General features: G+C 33.7%; 1 protein-coding gene across 1 annotated transcript; it reads right to left on the bottom strand.

The window, feature by feature from the left end:
• Positions 1–16860: 16860 nt before the first annotated feature.
• On the bottom strand, positions 16861–18274 carry LOC149392767 (uncharacterized). The gene has a single exon (XM_089618425.1). The coding sequence runs from the start codon at positions 18083–18085 to the stop codon at positions 17012–17014; it is 1074 nt and encodes a 357-aa protein (XP_089474551.1). The 5' UTR covers positions 18086–18274; the 3' UTR covers positions 16861–17011.
• Positions 18275–27341: the final 9067 nt, after the last annotated feature.

Raw genomic sequence — 27341 nt, 5'->3', positions numbered from 1 at the left:
ATATCAAGCTTGACAATTAGAGGAGTAACCCACAAACCTTATAAAGAGCCCAGGATCGTAACACCCAGTCGATGTTGGACTATCTTTGATACACCCCCTCACGCGCACAGGCACGGGCACACATCGGCACAGGCACTGGAAGAGGCCCGATCAGGTAGCCCATAACCGAGAATGGCCCCCGCTCTGATACCATCTTAAATGTGTGAGGTTCCATCTAAAACCAAGCTTGGCAATTAGAGGAGTAACCCACAAACCTTATAAAGAGCACAGGATCGTAACACCCAGTCGATGTGGGACTATCCTTGATACTTTATAATAATCTCTTGTAATCGCTTGCATTAGTCAAGACTTTGATTCATTGTGTATTCATGAGATTCTGAGAGAAGAGAGTGAGAGAGAGAAAAAAAAAGAATCACAAGCAAGGGCTTGGTGATCTAGAGTGTTTGTCTCGACGGTGATCGAGTGATCTTCTTGTAATCTCCGATTGAATATAGTGGAAGCAAATAGGGAAATCTCATCCCTGACTGGATTAGGATCCGAGTTGGATCTGAACCAGGATAAAATCTGGTTGTGTTTTTTTCATTTATCGTTTGTTTCCCGGTTTACTTGCATCGCAAGTCTTGTCTGTGTGTTTCAATTGTTCATCTGGTTTCGGGTTTTAGAGATTTTATTCAACACATTCATTCATCAAAACTCTATATAACTATAGCAATCAGTCTTTAATGTGTACTTTATATATCTAATCTTTTTTTGGTATCTAGATCGGACAAAGCATGGTTTGGCATCTGCAATATCTAATCACTTTCTCAAGAGATCTGGCAATGTCGTTGATGCTACCAAATTCCTAGAGGTAGCTCTTCTCGTTGATTTTTTTTTTTCTTATTTGTAGTACCATTTATCATCACGATACATGTTTTCTTAGCTTTAAATATTTATTTGTTACATATCCTTTGTTTTTTTTTTTTTACTGCAGATCGCCGATTCGCCGATCAAATATTTGATATTTTTCGTATTTATGCCGATCGGAATGGTCTCTAGATGAATTATTTAATCATGTTCGAAGGCTACTCACAGGAGGTACGTAGCTTGATTAGTGTACGCTATAATTCGACATTGTAATTGCTAATTGCAAAACTAAATCTTGAAACTTGCGCTTACTTTTTTTTTTCTCCAGGTGGCTGAAGAAACAAAATAGCACAAAGACAAACCATCCACCATTTATTAAAGATATATATTTATCTTTTTAATTCTTTTTAGGGAAACTTCTTTTATTTTATGTTGTTGCAATTATTTGTGCGCCAAGTATTGTTACGAGTGAATGTTCATATTTACAAGTACTTTTCTTTCATCTTAATGAATGTTACTGTTTTAAGTTTTATAATTTTATTTTAAATCAGCTGTGTTCTTTAACTGTTCTTGTTTTTCTGGAAAAAATAGGATTACAATAAAAATAAATACTTATAAAGAAGAAGCAGTTGACAGTTGACGTCACTCTTAACGGCAACTTCTACCACATGGTATATCATCAAATATAGTACAAAATTTTCTCTAATCACACTGCAAATACAACACTATATTTTATTGTGTGTACATTATCACGTCAATTTTGGTGTGTTACTGTATCACACGACAAAAAGAAAAGAAAATTTTTTATATTATTTTAGCTTTAGTTATTATCAACTCCACTACTAAATCAACTTTATTGTATTATTTTATTGATTTTAATAATATAGTAGTGAATGATAATACTTTTAGTGTGAAATTTAGTGTTGTAATTGGAGTTCAAAATAAATTTGGTCGTAAAAAACAAAAAACAAAAAACAAATAGTGTGATTTCAACACAAAACTTAATGTTAGGGTTGGAGTTGCCATAATTAAACCTGGCCTAACGGTAGCGGGACGGGACGGAATCCCCGCTACCGTTAGGCACAGTAACGGGAGCGGGACTCCCGTTACTGTTGACGGACGGGACTACTGATAACTCGCCGTACGGTGTCGACATTCTTTTAGAATAATTTTGGGACTACTGATGTCAGTAAATAAATGTGTTGGATCATTATTAATTAAGTAAAAAATGTTGCTATTATATGAATACCATAAGTGTCAATTCTAAATTGACGAGGGGCCAAATTAAAAATAGGCAATAGTTATTAGTAACTGTCTGACAGTTATTAATAACATGTATGATCACTTATTGCAATACGTATTTTTTCTAGCATCCCATCAACAAGAATACTTCAGACTATTGGCAAACTGCAATTAGAAGACCATCACCTTTTGTGCATTCAATCTCACGAATTCGGGTACGCTTCCGCTAATAAGATCTATGATTTTATTTCCCTTTAATTGAATTGAGATTAAATTAGGGATTTAAATCCTGACACATTCCGATTCGGTTTGTGATTGTGACACATTCGTTACCTTCCAATCTATTCTAAGTCGGGAATTTGATCGAACACTTGACAGGTATGTTGTTCCAAGTAGGAGTGTTCATCAAAACCGCCAAACCGAACAACTCGATCATCCAAACCAAACCGCACTCTTATTTAAACCGCCCCATTAAAACCCGATGAAGTTTGGGTTGTAACCAACCCAAACCGCATTTGTTTCGGGTTGGTTTGGTTTTTTATAGTCATGAGATTGAGTTGAACCAAACCAACCCGATAGTGTTAATTCTTTTATTTTTTTTAAGATTGCAAATATTTTATATGTACTATTGTTAAAAAAAATATTATTATTTTAATAATATTATAATTAAATAAAAAATACTCAATATTATACTTTATTATTTGCGACTACATGAAAATTTGGTAATTAAAAATATGCTTAATTTTTATTTTAATACGTAATTTTTTTAAAGATAAGTAAAATTTTGATTTTATTTGACAAAACGTTCTAGATATAATATACATATATGATTTTCATTCGAGTTATAAAGTCGTTTGTCGAGAATTATAATCCGAAAAAACCAACCCAAACCAATCCGATTATTTTTGGGTTGATTTGGTTTGGTTTTACCTTTCAATCGGGTTGGTTTGAGTTTTAAAATTAAAAAATTAGTTGTAGCGGTTCGGGTTGATAGAACATGAAAAAACCGACTAACTCAACCTGATTACACCCCTAGTTCCAGGTTATGGAGCTTGAGACTTTGAGATTTTTTTTTTCTCCGACGAGTAGGAGCCCCCGATGGTGGAGCTTGCACGTTTTCTGATGGAATGCGGAGCCGGGACGGAGACAATGGTTGTTGAAGGAAAGTCGAGGCTTCGGGGCTGTGAATGGCGGTGTTCTAATCTTTTGTTGGTATATTGAGTGCAATTCTTTGTCTTATTAATGTTGATAAATTCCGAATCGGAATCCAAAATGTCAATGTTTGTGCGTGCGTTTGGTGTTTAAAGAGAGAAATAAAAAAAAAAGAATTTTTTTAAAAAGAAAAATGATCTTTGACGATTTTACCCTTGTTTTTTTTATGAATCTGTTGAGTATTAAGACGGAAAGACTAAATTTGCTACGAACATGAAATTCGAGGTAAACAATTGACAAAAAAAAGATTGGGGGCATGCGGTGACTCGTGCAATAGTACAGGGCTTCCGTGTAATTAACTCTTTATATAATTATTTAAGCGTAAGAGCGAATAAACATTTAAAATGCAGATCAATGCATATCATACTATTTCTTGATATATTGTAAGTTTTTAATGTCCATTTGGTTTGCTCTTTAGTATGATCTCCCAGATAATTTGAACTCGTCTCAAACGAGAGAACCTTGTTTATATGTAATAAATAGTTGATAACTCTTTCTAACGCGTTTCTACCTCATTATTACTTCCCATAGTTTAGCTAATTTACTCTTCACACCCACAAGGTTACCTAAGCTTAAACCATCCAAGTCATACATACACTTCTCTGTTTCAAACGACACTTGTATATAACTTGGAATTATTTATCTCAAAACATATAGTTTTGTCCAAAAACATAGCAGAAGTAAAACTGATTCTTTTCCATAGACTTAGACAGACTATAGCATGAAAAGAAAAAGGGGAAAAAAAAACTATTTAGTTTATTTAAACAAGAGTTAATCATTTCTTTAAAAAGGAAAAAAAATTAAATTTTCAAGATATAAAATTTCTAGTCCTAAAAAAATGCTTGTTTATTTGAGATTTTTTGGCCCATAGACCGCTGGAGGCAATGAGATCCTGTTTAGGTTTCATATTTTGGCACTCGGTGAGTTTTAAAAAAAGAATACCTCAAAACTATTATTTTATATTTTTTTTCTTTCGTATTTTATTTTAAATACATAACATGTGAGCTTAAGCCCATTGCATCATTATTGTTAATGAAAACTTAAGCTTGTCTTTGTATTTATATCTGATTTCTTCAACGTATGTACATTATTTTTTCCATGTGGGACTTTTATTTAAATGGATTATTTCTCACATTTTTTTTTATCTTTTAATTACATGTGTTGAAACCATACCAACGTAAATTTTCTACATTTTTATTATATTTTGTAGGATCCATTAGACCTATAATCTTATTTATATTTTTAGTTTGTCATTTAGCTAATATTTAGTAAGTTTTTGAAAAATTTCCATATTTACAATATTTTTTTTATTTCATATGAACAATATTTATACATATTTACATTTTTCTCTAATTATAACGGTTAATTTGCTAATTATTTGTATTGTTTATTTAACCAATATGATTCTTTTTAGAATTTTGTAACTAATTAAGTTATTACAAATAACACGTTTTGGATAACCAACGTTTGCATATTTTTCAAAAACTAGCCAAACAACATAGGTGATATAAGTGTTAATTAATAAAAATTATTTGTATGACCTTAATTGTTTAAATTCGTCAATTTTTCTCTCATTTGGTTTTAAATTCGTCACTTTCTCTCTCTTAATTTTTTTCAAACATTTTTTTTCATCAAAATTTTAAAAATCCATATCTATCTCATATGAACTCAAAATTGAGTGATTCCAAATCCTACGGATTTGTGGCGCTGAGATCTTCAAAAATAGACTCATTGTGTTGGATGAAAAATAATTTTTGATGCCATAGATGTAGAAAAATTACGTTACTGCCTTAGATATAGAAATAAATTAAAATTTTTGGAAATCATCTGGAAATAAATGGAAATTTATCGAATATTTCTGGAAAAATCATTGCAAACACACGTAAACATGATTTTTCATCAAACATAATGAATCTGTTTTTGAAGATCTCGGCGCCACGAATCCGTAAGACTTGGAATCACTCAATTTTGAGTTCAAATGAGATAGATTTGGATTTTTGAAGTTTTTATGAAGAAAATATAGGAAAGAAAGTAAGAGAGAGAAAATAACGAATTCACGAATTTAAAAAAATAAGGTCATGAAAGCAATTTTTATTAGTTATCACTTATGCCACTTAAGCTGTTTTTTTTTTTTTTTTACAAATTACAAATAAATATTAAAATAAATTTTGTGAATGCATGTATTATTCTAAATATAATATTTTTTATTACGAGATGTATTATTATTATTAAATGGCGGTTTTGATCATTCCCTAATTTTTTTTTTCTCTAAACGACACTACAACTTCTCTTAATCTGTGCATTGTCTTGGTTGTGGATATGTGTATTACACATATCCACAATAGTAAAAATCCACCAAGTTGAACTGTAACTATATATATAAGATTGCGTTGAAAAACTAATTGAGAGCTAGCTATTACTCATCAAGGAATGTATTACATTTTTAGGTTAGGATAGATAGAAATTGGATTTGAGAATTGAGGAAAACTAACTCTCATCTTGAATGATTGAGAGTGAAAATGTTTATTCCAATCTTGATGAGAAATGTACAAGTATAAGGTTTTATATAGCCACGAGACATTAAGGAAATAAAGGAAAATACAATGAAAGAAATAAAGGAAAACAACATGTCGTACTTATCGTTTAATAGACATAAACGACAACTATGAAATATTTGATCTCTAATAGAATGAGCTTTGAATATTATATCTAATAGCTTCAATATCATTGCTTCATTTTACATATATAAATATATATATATATATATATATATATATATATATATATATATATATATATTTGCTATACAGGCATGCATGGGAATATATTTACATGCATGATAGTACGTAAATGAAGGATCGACCGTGCTGAGCATAAATTTCTAGATTGTTGAGAATTCTAGACCAAACCTTTATCTAATAGACTAATATGTCTTAAAGAACAAATGGTGTGAGAGTTACCAATAATAGGTGAGACTTTAGTAAGCTTCCTTGTGAGCGTGATATGTAGTTCTATGGGTTGAATTATTTACCGAATATCGTCACAAAGTACTCAGCTTTACGCCAATATTGTCACAAAGTGATCACAGATGTATTCAAGTTAAATAAAAAATTTTGCTTGGATATTCTGGTAGATATAACAATTTCGCTTATGAAAATGTCAACAATTGTGTTTGTCATGCTATAATCACTGCAATGACAGTACGTAGCTTCAATAGCCAAAGGTTATTTTTTCAGCTTGCTTCGCATACAAGGAACAATATTTTGCAGTCAAACGGTACTATCATCGGCATACTAATTCTACCGCAGTTTTTATATCATATATTAACACCATAACTGTTACAATCATTTATGCAACTTGTTATGAATTTATATTGAATACTGTTGGAATAGAAGAGGCCCAACACTTATTCATCTGGGCCAAGCCCATTCCTCAAGCACAACATCAGCAGGGTATAAAAGAAAAAACCCTAGACAGAGTACGCATTCAACATATTTACTCTCTCTCTCTATGCGGCTCTCTCTCTCTAAACCTTTCGCAGCCTCTCGCTGTTCTTCTCTTTCTTGAGCACTTCCGATCGTTGTCTTGATCGTCGAGTCCCAGCAAGGTTCTGTACGAGTGTTGTTCCTCGTGGTCTTGCGGAGCAATCTCCGGACCTGTGACTCTCGTGTTTGAGTCAAGCAAGAACTAGGGTTCTCGATCCGATTTGGGGCTATCTCGGCCGTGTGGTTCAGCGTGGTTTTACTGGTTGTAATTGTTGTATTTTGTGCTTGTAACGAACTATGTGTTTAGTGGATCGAGTTTATCCTCTGAGCTCCACGTGGAGTAGGCATTTGGACGCCGAACCACGATAATCCTTGGTGTTCTCTTTATTTTTGCTGCACTGTTATGTTACTTGTTTCAATCATCTGCATAGGTTGTTAGTCTAGTTTAATTTCAGTCTTAATTGGTTCGTTATTAAAATCTTGAACCGGAAATAATTAGGGCTGTAATCTGTGTGAAAGTAGCTGTGTTGTCTTTGTTTTGCCATCCAAAATACTTCAGTCACGCTGTTAAATTCCCACAGTGGTATCAGAGCTTCGTTTTTGCGATCTCAGTGACTCGGTATCTTTGGATTTGGTAGACTAGGGTTTCTGTTCTTTGTTGTATTGTTCGAACAATCACGGATCGGTTTGAGTTTCTGGTCCGTGATTCGGTTCGAGGTGGAGGAAACCCTAGATTGAGAGTTCTTGTGTTCTTGTTGTTGTTTAGAGATACCAGTCGAGTTTCTGGTTGTCTCAACTTTACAGCCCAACATTCTTTTTAGAAATATCTCTGTAGTTTCTTTCTTGAAAGAATCTTGATACTGTTGTGTTGTGAATTCTTCTTGCGTACATGTGTGAAAACTGAAAGGATATTCAAAACCTATTGGATCTGGACTGAGACGGACTGCTTTTCGAGTTTATTGTAGTCCTTCGGTGATCTGAAATAGTAGCTATTGAATATCTGGTTGTATTTTTCTTCAGTTTTTTGTTTTCATTTTTCTTTGTACAATAAAGAAGTGATATCTTTCTGTGTTTGTTTGCCTGATACCATAAGATCTTGTATTCTGAAATATAATATTTAAGATCTTGTTGTTTCCTTTATTCTGTGGTTGATAAGTCCTAGTTCTCTTTATAACTTTGACGTATACCTTTTGTTTACTTTTCTGTTGGATCTTTAAAATAAAAGTTACTTCCTCAATAAGTTTCTTGATTTTCAAAGAACCCTTACTGCTCTTATCCTACCTTCTGTCAAGGAACAATGACATCAACACGTCTTGATGTGGCGGTGTTTGATGGCAAGGGTGACTTTGACATTTGAAAGAAGAAGATGAAAGTTCTCCTGTCCCTCCACAAAGTCCACTGGGCTCTCGAGAAGGAACTGGAAAAGTGGCCAGAAGCAATCCAGGCCAAGAAGGCTGAAGTGGATGAGGAGGCCTTCAACCTCCTATTCATGAACCTAGCCGACAGAGTCATCAGAAAGGTAGATGGTGCTGACACTGCACTGAAGTTGTGGGTAAAGCTCGAGTCTCTTTACTCAAACAAATCTGCCCCCAATTTGGCTTTCATAAAAGGATCTTTGTTTTCTTTTAAGATGGACTCCTCTAAATCCATAGATGAAAACTTGGACGAGTTTTTGAAAATTAATTTGTTGCTAAAAGGGACAGATCAGGCCTTGGACGATACTAGTTTGAGCATGATCATTCTTAACTCAATTCCCGACAGTTATCAAGTTGTAAAAGATATTTTTCAATATTCTACTACTATGCCAACTTTTGATCAAGTTTGTAATGCTTTGAAAACTAGAGAATTTGAATTGAAAAATAAGAAAAGAGTTGGGAATAACCTTTTTGTGAAAACTAAGAATGATCAAGCTGCTAGTACCAAACCAGGCAAGAATAAGAAAAAGGCTCAATCTGACAAGAAGGAAAAGGAAACCAGAAAATGTTTTCATTGTAATAAGGTTGGACACCTTAAGAAGAAAACTTGTTTTGCTTTGAAAAACTTGTCGAAAGCCGAGAACCCGGAATCTAATGTCGCTAGTACAAGCACAGGCTTTACTAGTGAAGTCTTGAATGTTTCTGACATTTCATGCCATGATAATTGGATATTAGACACCGGGTGCTCCTTTCACATGTGTCCAAATAAAGACTGGTTTTCTGATTTCAAGCTTGTTGAGAATGAATCTGTTTTCATGGGAAACAATGCCATTTGTGAGGTTCATGGCATTGGCTCCATTGATCTTAGATTAGACAATGGAAACTTAGTAACCCTCACTGCTGTTAGATACATCCCAGATCTGAAACGCAACCTGATTTCTCTTGGCGTTCTGGATGATCTGGGGTGTAAGTATGAAGTTTTTAATGGTGTTATGGAAGTGTGCAGAAATGGTCGCCTTGTTCTATACGGTAAAAAATATTGTGGGTTGTATGTTCTATGTGGCTGCCATGTTTCCGCCTCTACACACTCTGTGACTGCAAAGACTAACAGCGTGACGGAGAAGTGGCACCTGAGATTGGGGCATATGAGCCAAGGTGGTCTCAATGCTCTCAGCAAGCAAGGTTTGTTGGGTAAGGATAAGATTGTTGATTTATCTTTCTGTGAACCATGTGTGTTAGCAAAACAACATAGGTTGAGCTTTAAATCTGGAGAACATTTATCTAAAAACTGCCTTGACTATGTGCACGCAGACCTGTGGGGTCCGGAGAAATTCGAGACCCACGACGGCAGGAAATACTTTCTTTCTATTGTGGATGATTTTTCCCGAAGGGTTTGGACTTTCCTTCTTAAAACTAAAGATGAAACCTTTTCAAAAATAACGGAATGGAAAACCCTTGAGGAAAATCAAAAAGGTAGAAAGCTGAAAGCCCTTCGGACTGATAATGGCCTTGAGTTTTGTAATGTGGACCTAGATGAGTTTTGTAGAGCCAACGGTATCCTGAGACATAGGACGGTTAGGAAAACCCCTCAGCAGAATGGTGTTGCCGAACGTATGAATAGAACCCTCCTAGAAAAGGTTAGGAGCCTTCTTTTTACTTCCGGCCTTCCTAAGTCCTTTTGGGGCGAAGCCCTCAATACCGCAGCCCACCTTATCAATAGGAGTCCCAATAGGTCCATAGATATGAAGTGTCCCATAGAGCTTTGGAGTGGTAGGAAACCTAGTTTAGAACACCTTAGGGTTTTCGGTTGTGCAGCCTATGCTCACAACAAAGAGGGTAAGTTAGACCCTAGGTCCCTTAAGTGTGTCTTCCTAGGCTACCAACAACAAGAAGGAACCAAAGGGTATAGGTTATGGGAGAAGGGTGCTAGAGGTGTTAAGATCATCGTGAGCCGAGATGTTATTTTCGATGAAAGCTCTTTCCCTTGTAAAACCACCCTTAGTTTAGAAAGCCTTAGTGAGGATGACCCTAGTAACCCCGAGGCTAGTGAGTCGGATCCTATTAGCACTCCCATAGATGCTCCGTTCGAGGTGGAGCATGTAGAGCCCCAAGAGGTACCCGAACCCGTCGTATTGGAGCCCGAACAAGAAGATGGGCAGATTGTGAATGATGAACCGGATGATGATCGCGTTGAGAATCCGGAGCAATCTGCTCAAGAGGTCTTATCGGACTACCAATTGACTCGTGACCGTAAAAGGAGAGATATAAGACCGCCCTCTAGGTACTCCTATGCCGATCTTGTGTTTTGTGCCCTTCTTTGTGCTAGTGAAGTTAGGGCTGAGCCTAATACCTACCAAGAAGCCATAGAGTCTAAGGACAAAGCTAAGTGGATAGAAGCCATGGAAGATGAGATGAACTCCCTTAAAGTAAACAACACTTGGACATTAATAGAAGTCCCAAAAGGACAGAAATTAATAGAGTGCCGTTGGTTGTTTAAGTTAAAGGAAGGTGTCTCGGATTCTGATCCCCCTAGGTACAAGGCTAGGTTGGTTGCGAAAGGCTATACTCAGCGAGAATGCATTGATTTTAATGAAATTTTATCTCCCGTTGTCAAGTTTAAAACTATTCGCATTATGCTTTCTCTTGTTGCATGTTTTGATCTTGAACTTGAGCAGCTAGATGTGAAGACAGCCTTCCTTCACGGTGAGTTAGAAGAACGGATTGTCATGAGACAACCCGAAGGGTTCGTGGACAAGAGTAAGTCCGGTCATGGGTGTTTGCTTAAAAAGTCTTTATATGGACTTAAGCAATCACCTAGACAATGGTATAAACGGTTTGACTCTTTCGTGCTTAGTATTGGTTTTGTGAGAAGTGACTTTGATAGTTGTTTCTATTTTTCATCTCTTGATAACCTTCCCGTGTATATTCTTTTGTATGTTGATGATATGTTGCTTATTAGTAAGTCCGTAGATAAGATTTGCAAGTTAAAGGCTGATCTTAGCTCGGAATTCGATATGAAAGACTTGGGGATTGCAAAAAGAATTTTGGGAATGTATATTGAAAGAGATAGGAAAAATTGTTTTCTGAAAATTCATCAAAAACCATACTTGCAAAAAATTGTGGCAAAGTGGAAACTTGAACTCTAAACCGGTTCAAGTTCCCTTAGTCGGTCATTTTGTTTTGAGTAAAAACCAATGTCCCAAGTCTAGATCGGATATTATCAAGATGGAAAATGTTCCATATTCTAATGCTATAGGTTCGATCATGTATGCTATGATAAGTACTAGACCTGATTTGTCTTTTGCTATTTCTTTACTTAGTAGATACATGTCTAATCCCGGTTATGAGCATTGGGATGCGCTTAAACATGTGATTGCTTACATAAATAGTTCGTTGGATGTTGGTTTATGTTATAGCAATAGGAATGTGCCTTTTGAGCTGGTTGGTTATGTTGATTCAGATTATGCAGGTGATAGGGATTCGAGAAAATCCACTACGTCTCATTGTTTTCTTTTGGGACAGAATTGTATCACTTGGAAGTCTCAATTGCAACCCTTGGTTGCATTGTCGACTACCGAATCGGAATATATTGCCATTTGTGAAGCTTTTAAGGAAGCTATTTGGTTGCAAGGTTTATTAAAGGAAGCACGTCTAATTAAATCTGTTGCTTGTGTGTTTTCAGATAGTCAAAGCGCGATCCATTTGAGCAAGAATCCGGTCTACCATGAACGGACGAAGCACGTGGATGTTCGCTTTCATTTTATTCGAGATACTATAGCTACTGATGTTATTAAATTGTTTAAAGTTGCTACTGAGAATAACCCTGCAGATATGGGAACGAAGATCGTGACGGTCAACAAGTTCAAGCACTGTTTGGACTTGTTACACATCGAGTAAATGGCGATAGAAGATTGAGCAATGACGAGGATAAGTGAAGTTCACTAAATCAGAGATCTGAATGGGTCGGTGTTGGACCTAGGTGGAGATTGTTGGAATAGAAGAGGCCCAACACTTATTCATCTGGGCCAAGCCCATTCCTCAAGCACAACATCAGCAGGGTATAAAAGAAAAAACCCTAGACAGAGTACGCATTCAACAGATTTACTCTCTCTCTCTCTACGCGGCTCTCTCTCTCTAAACCTTTCGCAACCTCTCGCTGTTCTTCTCTTTCTTGAGCACTTCCGATCGTTGTCTTGATCGTCGAGTCCCAGCAAGGTTCTGTACGAGTGTTGTTCCTCGTGGTCTTGCGGAGCAATCTCCGGACCTGTGACTCTCGTGTTTGAGTCAAGCAAGAACTAGGGTTCTCGATCCGATTTGGGGCTATCTCGGCCGTGTGGTTCAGCGTGGTTTTACTGGTTGTAATTGTTGTATTTTGTGCTTGTAACGAACTATGTGTTTAGTGGATCGAGTTTATCCTCTGAGCTCAACGTGGAGTAGGCATTTGGACGCCGAACCACGATAATCCTTGGTGTTCTCTTTATTTCTGCTGCACTGTTATGTTACTTGTTTCAATCATCTGCATAGGTTGTTAGTCTAGTTTAATTTCAGTCTTAATTGGTTCGTTATTAAAATCTTGAACCGGAAATAATTAGGGCTGTAATCTGTGTGAAAGTAGCTGTGTTGTCTTTGTTTTGCCATCCAAAATACTTCAGTCACGCTGTTAAATTCCCACAAATACTTTATTTAATTTATGCTTAGGCCCTAATCATCGACATGTAATTTCTTTAATAATAATCGCAGTATATGTGTGTGTACGTATTGGTATTCATAGGGCATTGTTGGAGCGCTATTTAATTGTCGAATTGAAATTTGAACATGTAAATTCAATGAATCCGGATCGTTTACCATTTATGGTGCATTTCTAATGTCATATAATTTGGCACATGAAATACGCGTAAAAAATGACAAGATTAGATAGGTTGTCTGAATTCTTATTTGATGACTCACATATTTAGTGAATACATGAATAATAATAATGAATTACAATGAAAAGTAACATAAGATTTCGATTCAAAATTATCTGTAATATGCAATGAGATGAGTAAATCGTGACTTTATAAAATTTCATAAGTCCATCCATTTTTTCGACATCAGATCCTAAATTATAACCAATTTATTTAGTTTATATATGAATAATGAATCAAATAAGTATGTCACGAGATTCAATTTGAAAGAGGGATGGATGTACGCTTAGTGGGGAGGTACACTTAGTGCCTCTAACTTTTTTGAATTTTTGGGGTTTAGTCCCTCAAGCTAATTTATTCATATACACATGACAAAATTACTAATTGAGGTTATAATATCTTCAATTATTTGATTTAATAACTACAAAATTATTTTATTTATGTATCAAAATTAAAATTCATTACTCTTACTTTTTTATACTTAATAATTATATTAAAATGTTGCTAGAAACTTACTTTAAATTATTTTTAAGTATAATTTTTGGTCCTACACACTTCTAAATTTAAATTTTATATTAAGCATTTATATTTTGAATACTTAGCCCTTCGAAATCTAGTGCTAAAACTGGTGCTTGAGTGTTGTACCATCTTGTACTCTCAAGTATAAATAAATTGGTCGCTCTTATTATTTGTCATGAATCATGATCATCATTCATCAACATATATATATATATATATATATATATATATATATATATATATATATATATACGTATATTTATAGTTCTGTATTAGTCACGTGGGGGATTGAAATGGAATGTTATGCTTACTACTAGTTTTTATTTCGACGTCGAGAATTAAAAGGTTTTTGAGCTGAAATAATGAGATTGTCACAGTTCTAGATCAATTGTAATTAAATGTTGGTATCTACAAAGGTGGAGCAAATAAATGATGAAAAAGACAAGACAACTATATAGTATATATTAGTAGCTTCATATAGGAAATTTTAAGGTCATATATTAGAAGTTTCAATGGGTCTTAAATACCTAAATCATACTTGGATTATAATTAAAACTTAAGTTTATTTACAAAATTAAAATCCTATGCAAATGCATTAAACAATCATTCGCAATATTGTGAAAATAGTATTTGCTTCAATTATAGAACTCAAAATATCATTTTCTCCATATCCATTTTAATCTTTATGTTGTTCGTAGGGATAAAATCACAGTCATCATCAAGCAAAGCTTTGTGCTTTGGTGAATGTTATCTTCTTCCCCATAACCTTTTATTTTAGAGGTCTTGATATGATCCACTACTTAATCATAATTTTATCTTAATGGACCTTAAATCGTATGATTAATTATGGTGATGGAAAAAAGTTAATTAAAATCGATACCAAAATTATTACACAATTTTAACGTATTTTTTAGACTAAAGATTTGGGCATGGAGTAGACAAAATCGGGATCGTCCAATTCATTTTAAAAAAATCATGTGAAAATATGCATGGTCATTGGCAACGTTTATCATGTACGTACATTAATTCCAAAATCCATGAAAAAACAAAATTCGTTCTATGAAAAATCGCCACTAAATACTTTTCTTTGGGACCTTTGCTGGTTTCTAGAGGTATGTCTTCTGATCCTAATTGTAGAGTTTGTGGTGTCGAAGAAGATGAAATCGATTGAAAAGATATTCCCCGAAAATTACTTGCCGGGAACACATAATTGAAGGCTTCGGAACTTCATAGTGATGAATTCATTATAAGGGCGTGGTTAATCATGGAAAAACTTTGGGCTCGAAGAAACAAAGTCGCCTTTCGTGGTGATGGAGGTAATATCTATAACTCCCTTCAAAAGATTAAATCGAAGATTTTAGAACATAGCGAGATTATAAACTCAAATTTGGATCGGTTGAATAGAATTGATAGATGGATTGATCAAGAGAGGATCAATGGTACTTTATACCAAAGAAATCAGGGTTTCTCTGCGCGAATAGATGTGATCCTTAGATATAATTGTTCGGAGTCGGGTATTCTAAAAATCAATGTGGACACACGGCCTTCAGTGAGTAAATTTTAAAATATTTATTTTATATTTTTATATAATAAGAAAAAAAATTAGCCAACATTTTTTACCCAACAAGAACTATTCGATGTTAATGTATTATTAGAGATTATTCCAAACACAAATTACGGATGGGGATCGGCATTTTAGTTTGCATAAAAAAAATTGAATCATAAATTAGTTAATAAACTTGTGTATGCAGAGCAATTTATCTCCAGAATACCCATAAAAATAAAATTAAAAAGAAAGAAAAAACATGGAAATTATCTAGAAAAGCAAAATAAGCCTCAAAGAGTCATGGGTCATAATCATATAGGCAAATTGTGAAAAAATAAAATCTACAAAGGCTATATGAGAACTAAAATAAAAGGGACCCATATATAATTCAATTAGTATATCTGACGCAATAACAGTGTCCCATTTTGAAACAGCCTTTTCTCTGTCTTTTGCTATTTTGTACTTCTTCATCCAACCGAGCTCCTCCTGTGTCCTGTCCCCATCTTCATCCATTTCATATTTAATTTTATCTATTTATTTATTTATTGTCCACATTTTATTTTTAATTCACGATCTTTCCAATCTCCCTCATCCAACTCCAAAAATAAGTTTACTTACAAAACCCCTTTTAGAACAAACCATCAGTCTAAGATCAAATAATAAGATCGTGTTTACCACTTCAATAATTTTCGGCGCAACCCTATTAAATTATATTAAGATAAATGTTACACATCAACATGAACATGAAGTTGAACATGTCATAATTTGTTTCACTATGAGTTGGTAAGTTGACTAGATTTATGTCCCAATTAAATAATATTGAATACCGATAATATTTAGATCTATATAATATTAGAACAATAGTTTCCATAATTTTAATACCTAATTGAGGCAAAATTACCCAAACAGAGTGATAGAAGTAGTACCTTCCATAGTTGGTATGTCTCTCCGATTTGATATAATATTTTTCTTTTTTAAAACAAAACACAATGAAGCAATGAAAGTTCAGTTTCGCTACTCACGTGACCATCTTTGACCCTTCCAAAGCTGTATAGCGAATATAAGTTGGCATTGAATCAGAAGAAGAAAAGAAAAAGAAAAAAAAGTCATAATTCTTGGTTATATTTCACACCATTATATACTCTTCTTCACATTATTTCCATTTTCACTCATATAATGAAACAGTGAAGCCGACGATTCTGATTCTGTCCAACACGAGGCACAGTGTTATAAATAAATGCAAATTGTAATACATATATATAAAATTATAAATATAGATATTGTAGAGCGTTCAAGTTTTGTCCAATACCAACCAAACATGTGTTACCATGTGCTCACTGAAATTTAACAGATCAAATCACATAGACCAGTCACCACCACCATAATCACAAATATATACATTTGCATTTCACAGCTATTATTAATTTTTAATCTCACATTAATTTGGTTGATTTAAAACAATAGTATATACATACACAGTACATACTCACAGCTAAGGGAAAAATACAAAGAAAACAATAGACAGAACATGGATTGAGGAGAGGGGTTAATATAATCACATTGATTGATTCATTCATTTGCAAATAAATAACATGACATGAGCGAAGTGGCAAAATTAAATAAAATATAAAAAGAAAAAGAAAAAAAAATAGAATTACAAGCATGAACGACGAACAGAAGAAGCAAAAGCATTAACAAAGATAACAGTAGTTCTCAAGCGACTTTGAATTAATGTAACACTATTAATTATGATTATTATTATTATTATAATAATAATATAAACTATAACGGGATCGAGGAGATATTAATATTATAATATAAAATATATATATATTACAACAACTAGCCTCTGGCGGAGAGTAACGATGGAATCGCCGTTAAATTGGGCGTTGTAGCGGCGGTGCTCGCGCTCTTCTCGGAAGCCTGTCGGATTATATCTCTTTTCCCGTTATTGGGCCCATTGGGCTTAGCAAAGGCTCTTATTGGGCTCGCAAAAGCCCAACCCCAACTCTTCGCCCTGCCGTTAACTAACGGCCCATTCTTCGGCCCGTTAACGTCCCACTCCGACGACGTGGACGAGGACGATGACGTCAGTATAAACCCTCCGAAAATCCCGCCACATCTCACGCGCTCTTTCATGCACCGCGCGTGGCTCTGGCTCTTCCCCTCGCGCTGAGACTCCACGCGCCGGAGCGTGCAGTCGCCGAAGCCGGTCGAGATCCGCTCGAAGAAGTCGCCGGAGAAGCTCCGGCTTCCACAGCCGACGGATCTGGACCTCGAAACCTTCCTGTCGAACGACGCCACGTCATCGACCTCTTCGGAAACCGCCGCGGCTTCGCTCTCCGGCTTCCTGACCCTAACCCTAGCCATCATCGGATTCTCCGGCGCCGCCGTGGATTTCAACGAGGCTTTACTCTCCGACGAGGAAAAAGAGGAAGAGGACGAAGAGAGATGAAGAAACGACCAGAATCCTCCTCCGCCGCGGCGATTCACGGAGGCCGTGGACTTGCTCCGCTTGAAAACAACGTTTTCGGCGGAGGAGGAAGAGCTCGAAGAAGCATTGGCGACTGTGGTGACTTTCTTCTTGTTGCTCATCATCTTCTTCTTCTTCTTCGTTACGATGCCGAGGAGGAAAGGAACGTCTCTCCTCGCCGCCGGGGCGGCGGAGGAGGAGGAATCGGCGCCGGCGGTCTGAGGCTTGGATCTGATCGGAGAGGCGTCTCCGGCGGCAGAGGAGGAAGAGGAGATCGCGGCGGAGGATGATCGGAGGAGAGGTAGAGGGAAGGAAGAGGAGACGAGCTTTCCGAGCTTCTCTTGGAGACAGGAGGCGCAGATTCCGCCGGCGTTGTTGCTCCGGTAGGGATGGTCTATGCACTGCATTCCTTCCGCCATGTCGTTCATTCCTTCGACCGCCATTGTTATTCTTCTAACATAACACTCACCACTTCACTTCACTTCTTTTCTTTGCTCTGTTAGAGAAGAGAGAGAGAGAGAAATGATAGTACAGAAACAGAGAGAGAGAGAGAGAGTAATGTATTTGTGTGTGTGTGTGTGTATGTGTGTCAGTCAGAGAGGGTGTAATTGAGTGTAACGCTGAAGAAGGGAGGGAATGGGGAGAGAAAAGAAGAGGACTGATATGATACGACTATATTTGCATTATTGAATCCTTTTACTTTCTTTATTTATTCACATTCGGGCTCTTAAGTATTATTTCTTACTGTTGAGTCCCCAAATGACATAGCATATTTTGTATAAATAAATATATAACATTGTCTGTACTCTGTACTAGCATTACGGGTGTAAAAGCTATAATGGATTAATTAATATAATTGACTTTGTCAGAAATTAGAGAAATTGACGGGACAATATACGATAAAAAAAATGTATTTTCATTTCTTACTATTTACAATTTTTGTTTTACATTTGTACAACAACCTGTAATTTCATAACTACTTTAATTAAATTGTTCAGAAATTAGAGAAATTGTCGCGACAATATACAATAAAAATCGCTTTTAGTTGTTTAGCTAAGACAAAAAAACAACGTGTACCCTTATATATTATTATTAGTAAAGATCTTAACGTTGTGACTCGAATCATAAAAACAAGATATTGGAAAGGCATGGTTTCAAATAAGACAAGTAAGTGCATGGACTGATATACTAAATTAATATTAAAAAAATATTTAATGGGAAATGGGAAAACGGGAGAGAATGGAAGTGGGGGGAGAGTCCCCAGGAGCACGTGGGAGACTGACTTCTGTATTAATTTTTGTATTTTTAAATTATAGGGAAAATTGATGATAAATTAAATTATATAGGGAATTAAAAAAATAAATGGAAAATAGTTGGAGATAATATAAATGACAAAGCTATTTGCTTGCGACGTGTTTCGCTTCCATGGCTTAATAGCCAAGCCTAAAAGATCGGAGACTGTGCTAATATAAGAATAGTGTAATTAATTATTAGTGTAATGAATCAGCGTTTGTTTATATTTGGCGTTTTTTTAGACATAATAAGCTTTTCACTTTTTTGTTTGTCGACCATCCTTCTCAAATATGTAAACTGTATCAATGACACTAGTACCTTCCGTGTATATCTTAACATGTTGTTTTGCAAATGTCAATTTAATTAGAGGAAGTAGCAACAAAAATATCTAAAATTTTATGCTGAATAATATTTGGTTATCTATTTTTTTTTATGACAGTTAAAATATTTATTGTTTATTTTTAGTTCCACGGTTACTATTATATATTAAAGTTAACAGAATGACATCTGAGAGTGTTATACCATTTATATTTGTTTAAAAAAAACTTGATTTTGATTTTAAAATTAAAAATTTTATTATTTTTATTTACTAAAAAATTTATACTCTATGAATGTTTTAGAAAACTAATTATAAATTTTCAAAATTTATTTTCTAGTCCGATTATTTATTTATTTTTATAGTTTTTTAAACTTGGGAATGTTTATAATTTAAAAAAAAATCAAAACCAAGTTTTCTTTGTTTTAAAAACAAATATAAATGATATATTTTATTAGAACATAAATGGTATTTTGTAATATATATATATATATATATATATGAGTAGTCAAGTGTATCCAATATAAAATTTTAGGTATTTTTGTCGTAATTTCCTCATTTAATTACTTACATATTAGTACAAAAGTAAAACTAAATATATATATATAAATAAAAACGACAAGATGTTGGTTATTTGAGTGTCCGGTAATATATATGTAATAGTAATCGATTTGGTTGACTCATTTAATTCTTTTGAATGGAATCATATATGATTGAGAAAATAGAGATAACAATAGCGATGGGAATGAATTTCATTGATAAAGAGATTGATAGACATTTAATCAGTTTCTAAAATATCCGTAAATATATCGTTTATTAACTTGTCTAACTTATAAGGTTAAAATGTCATCTACCCAAACTTATTTGGCGCAAGTGGTAATACTACTTCTCTTCCCACGAGTAGGACGTGCGATCCAATCTCACGAGCAGCATTGGTCATATTTATTTAATCATGAATGATTCTTATATTAGTCCGTACCCTCCCTAAAAAAACTTCAAATGCCATTTTCAATGTTGTTTAGAGCCTTTCAATTTACAGAAAACCAACATCTACACGAAAAATTGTAAGAAAAAGAAAAGATACCCAGACAAAAAATATCAGTTTCTATGAACAACCACATAAAAAAATGTTGCCTAATATAAAAAAAAAGTCACATCTGGAAAATGTTGCATGATATACAATATATATATACATAAAATGTTGCATGATATATAATTCTCTAACTTTTTCAAAATTATAGTCAAAATTTCATTTTATTAAGAAAACGGCACATTAGGCCAAAGTAAATTAAATTAACTGAACCAATTACCCTTAACTTAATGTACTTCGGTCTGGAGGCTGTTTTCTTAATAAAATGAAAATTTGACTATTTTTTATAAAGAATGTAGATTATTTGGCTACTGACTTAATTGCCCATATAACACCTTTCATCTTTTAATTTTTTAAATAGATGAGAATTAAATTATAATAGTATTTTTTAATTTATTGATAGTATTTTTTATATATATATTTTTTTTTTCTTTTCTATATATACGAGTAAATTTATTTTAGTTAATTTAATTTACTGCGAACCGATGATTTTTTTTTTTTTGTAAAAATAAGATTGAACTACTTTTTAAAGAAGTATGAGATATCGGACTACTGGCCTAATTGCCCCATAAAAAAAATCTAATTGATATAGTAGTAAGCTAATCTATGAGAGGCTTGGATGTCCCAAGTTCGATTCCAACACTCTACAAATGTACGACTACGAAATCAAAAACAAACATGTCGTCTTATGATTGCACTCCCGCTGAGACTGCGAAAATTGCCGACATTTAGAACTTTGGGTGTAACATATATTTCATAGGAAACTAATTAAATAAAAAAAGAGTTTTATGTGTATAATATTTTGACATAAATATATTTAAAAATAAAAATATTATAAACTTAAAATTAATATTGTTGAATTTCTCATATAAATATAAATTAATAACAAATAATACAAATGTTGACAACATGCAATTATATTTTAGAGGTCACGATATGACTTAAGAATATGTACTCGAGGATGTCGTACTTGTATCAAAGTACTAACTCCTATAAATAAAATCAATTGGTAAGACCCCTAAGCATCTAGTTTGTGTGACATTATTTCCTATTTTTGAAATCTTCTTTTGCGCGAGGACATGGGTTTGATCTCCCGAGACAATGATTTATCTTTATTATTGATCTTTAGAAGATTTATTTGTAATATGCGTTTAAATATTCCATGTAATAGTAAAAAATATCAACTAGTAAGAGTAGTTATTTTCCGCGCGGAAATTCCAATGACATGCTGATTATATACATATTTTAAACAACATGTCGCGGAAAAGAATAATATCGTTTATAAAATTATTGATTACGGTACAGAAGATAAGCAAATTATGTATTTGAAGAAGAACAGTAACTTACAAGTCGTCAAGTTAAATCTTATGACCTTGCAATAGCTTGGGTGGCGAAAAACTACACCCACTTCATACAATGTGAGATGATGAGATCTCAAATTAGTATTTCAAGCTATAGTGTTTTTTTTTCGGTGCTTAAGTGTGTAACGTAATTGATATAATGTAGGCATGAAAATTTTCTATAAAAAAAAGTCTCAAGACCTTATATTGGCATTTGGCACATTGTCGAATATTAATTCTCATATTTTGATTTAATTCCAGTTTCATTGCGAATCCAAAGATAGATTTAATAAAATAGACCTTAATATAGGGTGTTAATTCATGATTAGGTTTAGTAGATAAATTGTATCCAAACTAAAGATTTCGCTCTCATTTAGACAAAAATATCATTTACACGACAAAAAATATATGACAAGTTATAGGATATCTTTGAATGTCGTATAGTGTCGCAAGTCGTCGTAGGGCATTGTAGGAAAATGGAAAAAAAATGGTCCGAGTCTAGATGTGTTAATCTTCAAATTTGAGTTTATTAATGAATGAAGACCATTCAAAAAGGAGATTTTTTTTTATAAAATTCATCAATCTAAAACACTATTAGAAATTAGGATTATATCGAATAAAAAAACAGCAAAAGGTGAATCATGCCAACATCTAGATTCTCCCCTAGCCATTTGATCAACAATATATACATACATGTACGTATATGTATATACTTTTTGTTGCTAAGAGGATAAACAATGTATATTTAAAGATAATGACCTTGTTGTTATTGATGCTACGTGTCTTAGCTTATTGTCCCCTTTTTCAAGCTTATACTACCACACAATTATACCAACTATGTGTATTATGAGATATTATCATGTTGATTTATATTACACCTAAAGTACGTGTCTTATTTATTTTCCTCCATAAATAGTTTCAAACTTCTCTTCATCACAACCGTGGGTTCCTCTAGAACATGGAAAAGAGAGATATAAAGTTAGGATTACATATTTATAGTCCATTATTGAAGACTATTAATAAAATGTCTACTCGATCGGTCCCCAAAAAAAAAAAAAAAAACATTTATATAATGAGCATGACTTCCTATATATGAACCAAAAATAATAATTTAATGCAAATATATAATGCTAATAAATTCAACAAATCATGTACAGTAGTAGAACTTATCTTTAAATTTTTGTGGTTGTAAATATTAGTGCGACACCTTCACTCACAAGTTATGATCAAGCTTGTATTGTTACATGCATGACAAATTTTATCATATCATATGTTGATTATCTTAGGAAACGACATAAAATAGAAGGATATAGATGAATTATAAAAGTATTATTGACAGAAATAGAATCCATAATGGAGGGGTTTGCTTTTGTTGGTTTTTTTTTTTTTTTTTTTTTATTATCTAGATTTTTATTTATTTTTAAATAGCAGGAAGCCAGTATTATAATTATATAATTATGTATGAAGTATTTACCTGATTGTATGAGTCTAGAGTCATTTATTTATTATTTCTGGAGGGAGAGTAATCTAAAGCTTAATTATCGTTGAATTTATATCAGGGTCACAATTTAATAATTATTATTGGTCTCCTCAATGTTCAAGGCCTTAAGATATTAGCTAAACAAATCCTATATTCATTGTGAGTGCAAATATTTATAAATATTCCTATATATCATTTATTTGTAGATTATATGATGTAAACATAACTAAATTAAAAAATGCAAAGCAAGTAAATTTTAAATCTAAAAGATCTTAAATAGAGAACCTAATAAAATATATATATATATATATATATATATATATATCCGTGACCATTTCATGATTTAGACCAAGTCTCACTTTGAACATCATAGTGATGAGAACCTAGCTGCCTTTGCGATGAACGAAGCTCAAATCGTTGCGGAATTACGTGGGTTGCCTCAATAAGTCTTTGCTTCAATTTGGATGAAAGTTTGCGGTTTTGTTGTTGTAGGGAATTTTTGGTGGTTTTTTGATAGGTTAAAATATATATATATATATATATATATATATATATATATATATATATATATATATCAGTAGACCATATTTGAAAACCACCATAAATTATATGAATTCAAGGAGAACCAATAAGTCATAAACTCAAGACCAAGAATTCTCTTAGCGTCGCTGAGCATTACAAGAGTCAATCAATGCCTGATATTCAATCAAAAATTGGTCCCATTTGTCTTTACTTCTGGGTCTTGTGATGCTGACAAATCAACTAATTAATGCACACGGGTTAACGTATGTGCAACTTAACTATACACGTAATTGATATTTTCTTTTTATAATAATGATAATTTTTCAACTAAAATCTTGATTAATTTCAGTTTTCTAAGACTAACTTGGCTAAAATAATTTTGACAGATTGTTTTTTATTTTATTTTTAAGTAATGAAAAAAATTAGCCACAAATTACATTCTGAAACCGTGATATAATGTTGACATTTTTATATATATTTCTCTCACTTTCATATTTATTGCTTTGGAACAGTGTTTTCTTCGGCTCCACAGTTGTTATTTTGTTTTTGTCTTTTTCATTACGTTTATCTTTTTATATTTTATTATCGTCTTTTGTCTTTTCCATGAATTCGTAGTTTCGAACTGTTTAGTAAGCTTTTAATTGATTCTCCCTTCTAAAGTTCAATAATTTGCTGAAACTTGTCCTAGTAAGAAAGTTATTGTTTTAATTTTCTGGAATATTATTACGATTTTTTTTTTTTTTTAAATTTAGTTCTTTTGGTTGATGGCCCTTGTGAAACGAAGAGCGACACGGCGTTTTCATATACGTCCCCAAAGCCATGCACGTAGCAAATTATTACATGCACTAGCGATTATATTTATTTTTATTTTTTTAAAAAATAACAAGAAGTTATCAATCACAAATAAGTTCCCAATTTACCGGACACTCTATAATCTATTTATCTTTTGTTTTCTTAAAGCAAACTCTACTCTACATCTAAATTTTGCATGGGCTATAAGTCCACATCAATATATAGGATCTATATAGATACGTATTGAATGATTTATTATACCTTGCTTTCAAGTTTCAACCACAAAAGTGAAAATAAAAAAGTTTAAAAAGGTTGCGTTGATGAGACCGTACGATTTTTAAATTGAACAGTCGCTTCGCATGGATTTGATTTTAGTTTTATATCCCATGCAAAGTTGATGTGACATACACTTTACATTGTGGGAGTTGATATTTTTTTTTCTTGGAAAAAGCTTAATTCTTTTTTTTTTTAAACGGAGAAAAGGAAAAAGAGATCAGCTCTATGATATTAATTAGGGGTGACAATTCGGGTTACGTGTCGTGTTCGTGCCGTGTCTTATTCGTTTTCATGTATTTTTTGACAGATCCAGACCCGACCCATTTATTAATCGTGTCTAGGAGCAAAACCCAAACCCGGCCCACTATTTTTTGCCAAACTCAGACCCAACTCACTAAGACCCATTTATTAATCGTGTCTTAATAGACTATGTAACCCACGAACTCACTTAGACCCACAGACCCATTTAGACTACTAAACCCATTTGAACACGCAAATCGGTTTAGGCCCTTAAACATGTTTACTTCAAAATATTGAAATTCTCTAAATCAAATTAAATAAAAAATTAGTTAGAATAAGTAATTAATAAAAATACTTCATATAATCAACTAAGCCACCAGCATAATATTTTTAATACAAAAGAGAAGTTCAAACACAATCCATTTGAGTCATTATGGGTCTTGATCGTGTTTACCCATTAACAACCCATTTAATATTCGTGTCTAATTGGGTCCCAATGGGTTGTCGTGTTCGTGTCGTGTTCACCCGTTATTTAATCGTGTTAATCGTGTTCAACTCTGATGGACCCAGATCCATTTAAGGTCGACCCAAACTCATTTACACCGTGTCGTAACCGTGCCGTGTCTCGTGTACGGTCCAAATTGCCACCCCTATATGATATCATTCCAAAAGGGGCGAGAGATCCCCGACATTACAAAATTATGAACAATGAACTTGATCTGCCCAACGACACAAACTCGTGAGCTAAACCATCTTGACAAGCATAACTCTCCAAGCAACATTTTTTTTATCGGAGGGATTGCACTACAAACCCCAAAACGAGGTACTAAAAAACCACTTATATAGTGGACTAAATCCAAACAGAACATAAAAGCAAAAAACTACTAACCAAAGCAAATCTATTTAATCTAGCATAAAAAGCACTAATTGAAGAAAAAAAAATTTGTTGGCCTCACCCCCAACCATCGCAAACCCTTCTACCAAAGGCTCACCGATATTGCACCGAGCTTGCCCCATTCGGAGAAGTGAAAACATAGCAAAATCGAGCCAGCCCCACAGGCTCCCCCGGTCTCCATCTTCGATACGGACAGCGTCACCACCGTAGGTCGATACCGTCTGAGACCGAGTCACAGGTACGCTGCAACCATCTCCCGGGCAAGATAAAAAATGGCGTCAGGGTTGCCGGATCTGGAACGAGCCTCGCCATACGAGCCCAAGACCCCAATCACTCTCAGATCGCGAATCTGAGCCGATCCAATCGAAGCGCCGTTTTAGATATGCGAACAATGGGAGCTCTGCAACTGGGACTATGGACACTGGCCGTCGAGAAAGAAGAAAAAACATCGTCGGGCGGGGAAAGAAGAGAAACTTGTTATCGGGAGTCACGCGAAAGGTACAAGTTAAAAATATATATTGACTATAATGAAATAGATCTAAAAAAATAGAGTATTAAGTTGAAGATGAAATATTGTTTGAAGTAAAATAAATTGTATTTAGAAATGAAAAAACTGTATTTATGAAATTTTAAGTTGGAGACGTTCTTAGTAGTAATTGTTCGACAATTTAAGTTAGCTGTTATTTTGACAGCTTTTACTTTTTATATAGACAATTGACTTAATTTAGTTGTAAGAATTTTATCTGCAACTTTAGTGGTACATCATCATTTATAATACGATATACTATATGCTAATGGAGTTTTACGAAGTTAATGACGGCCGACAGATATATGGACGATAACTTATGAAAATTGAAATATTGTTAGCACGATAACAATTTGAATTTAATAACCTTTTTGCTTTTCTTTATTTACCATGAATAATCGAAGATATATGATTTAGTATTTATCAATGGATATTATAATGATCTGAACGATCTACATATGGATTTTTAATAGAGAAATTTCATTTTGTGGACTTCAAAATTATCAAAATAGCAAGATTAGACTCATTAGTTTAATAATATCCGATATCGGACTTTTGGACACTTTTCGGACAAAAATGCCCTTGAAAATCCACACACACACACACACACACATATATATATATATATATATATATATATATATATATATATATATATATATATAAAGCATCGAATTTTGGCGGATTTCTTCGGATTTTGATGGATTTTGGCGGAGATTTTGGGATTGAAGGACATCGAAAAAATCCGATGAATCTCACGGTTTATATATATATATAAACAGCTTTAATTTTGTTTACGTTACCGATGGTTTATGTTTCTTTTTTATCTTTGTAATCACGGTTTTCCTCCGCCATACGTGAGGGTTTTTATGATATTTCGTGGCACTGATCACGTTTCCTAAAAAAAAAAAAAAATTTGGCTGGGGCTC

Source organism: Urtica dioica, chromosome 6, assembly GCF_054948205.1.
Source record: "Urtica dioica subsp. dioica isolate 48M chromosome 6, U.dioica_male_clone48M_v1_H2, whole genome shotgun sequence".
NCBI classification, from domain to species: Eukaryota; Viridiplantae; Streptophyta; class Magnoliopsida; order Rosales; family Urticaceae; genus Urtica; species Urtica dioica.
The sequence above is the reverse complement of the archived record's forward strand: the minus strand, read 5'-3'. Positions and strand labels throughout refer to the sequence as shown.

Excerpts from the sequence above, each read along its gene's own strand:
- LOC149392767 (XM_089618425.1), bottom strand. The coding sequence starts at position 18,085 with ATGGCGGTCGAAGGAATGAACGACATGGCGGAAGGAATGCAGTGCATA.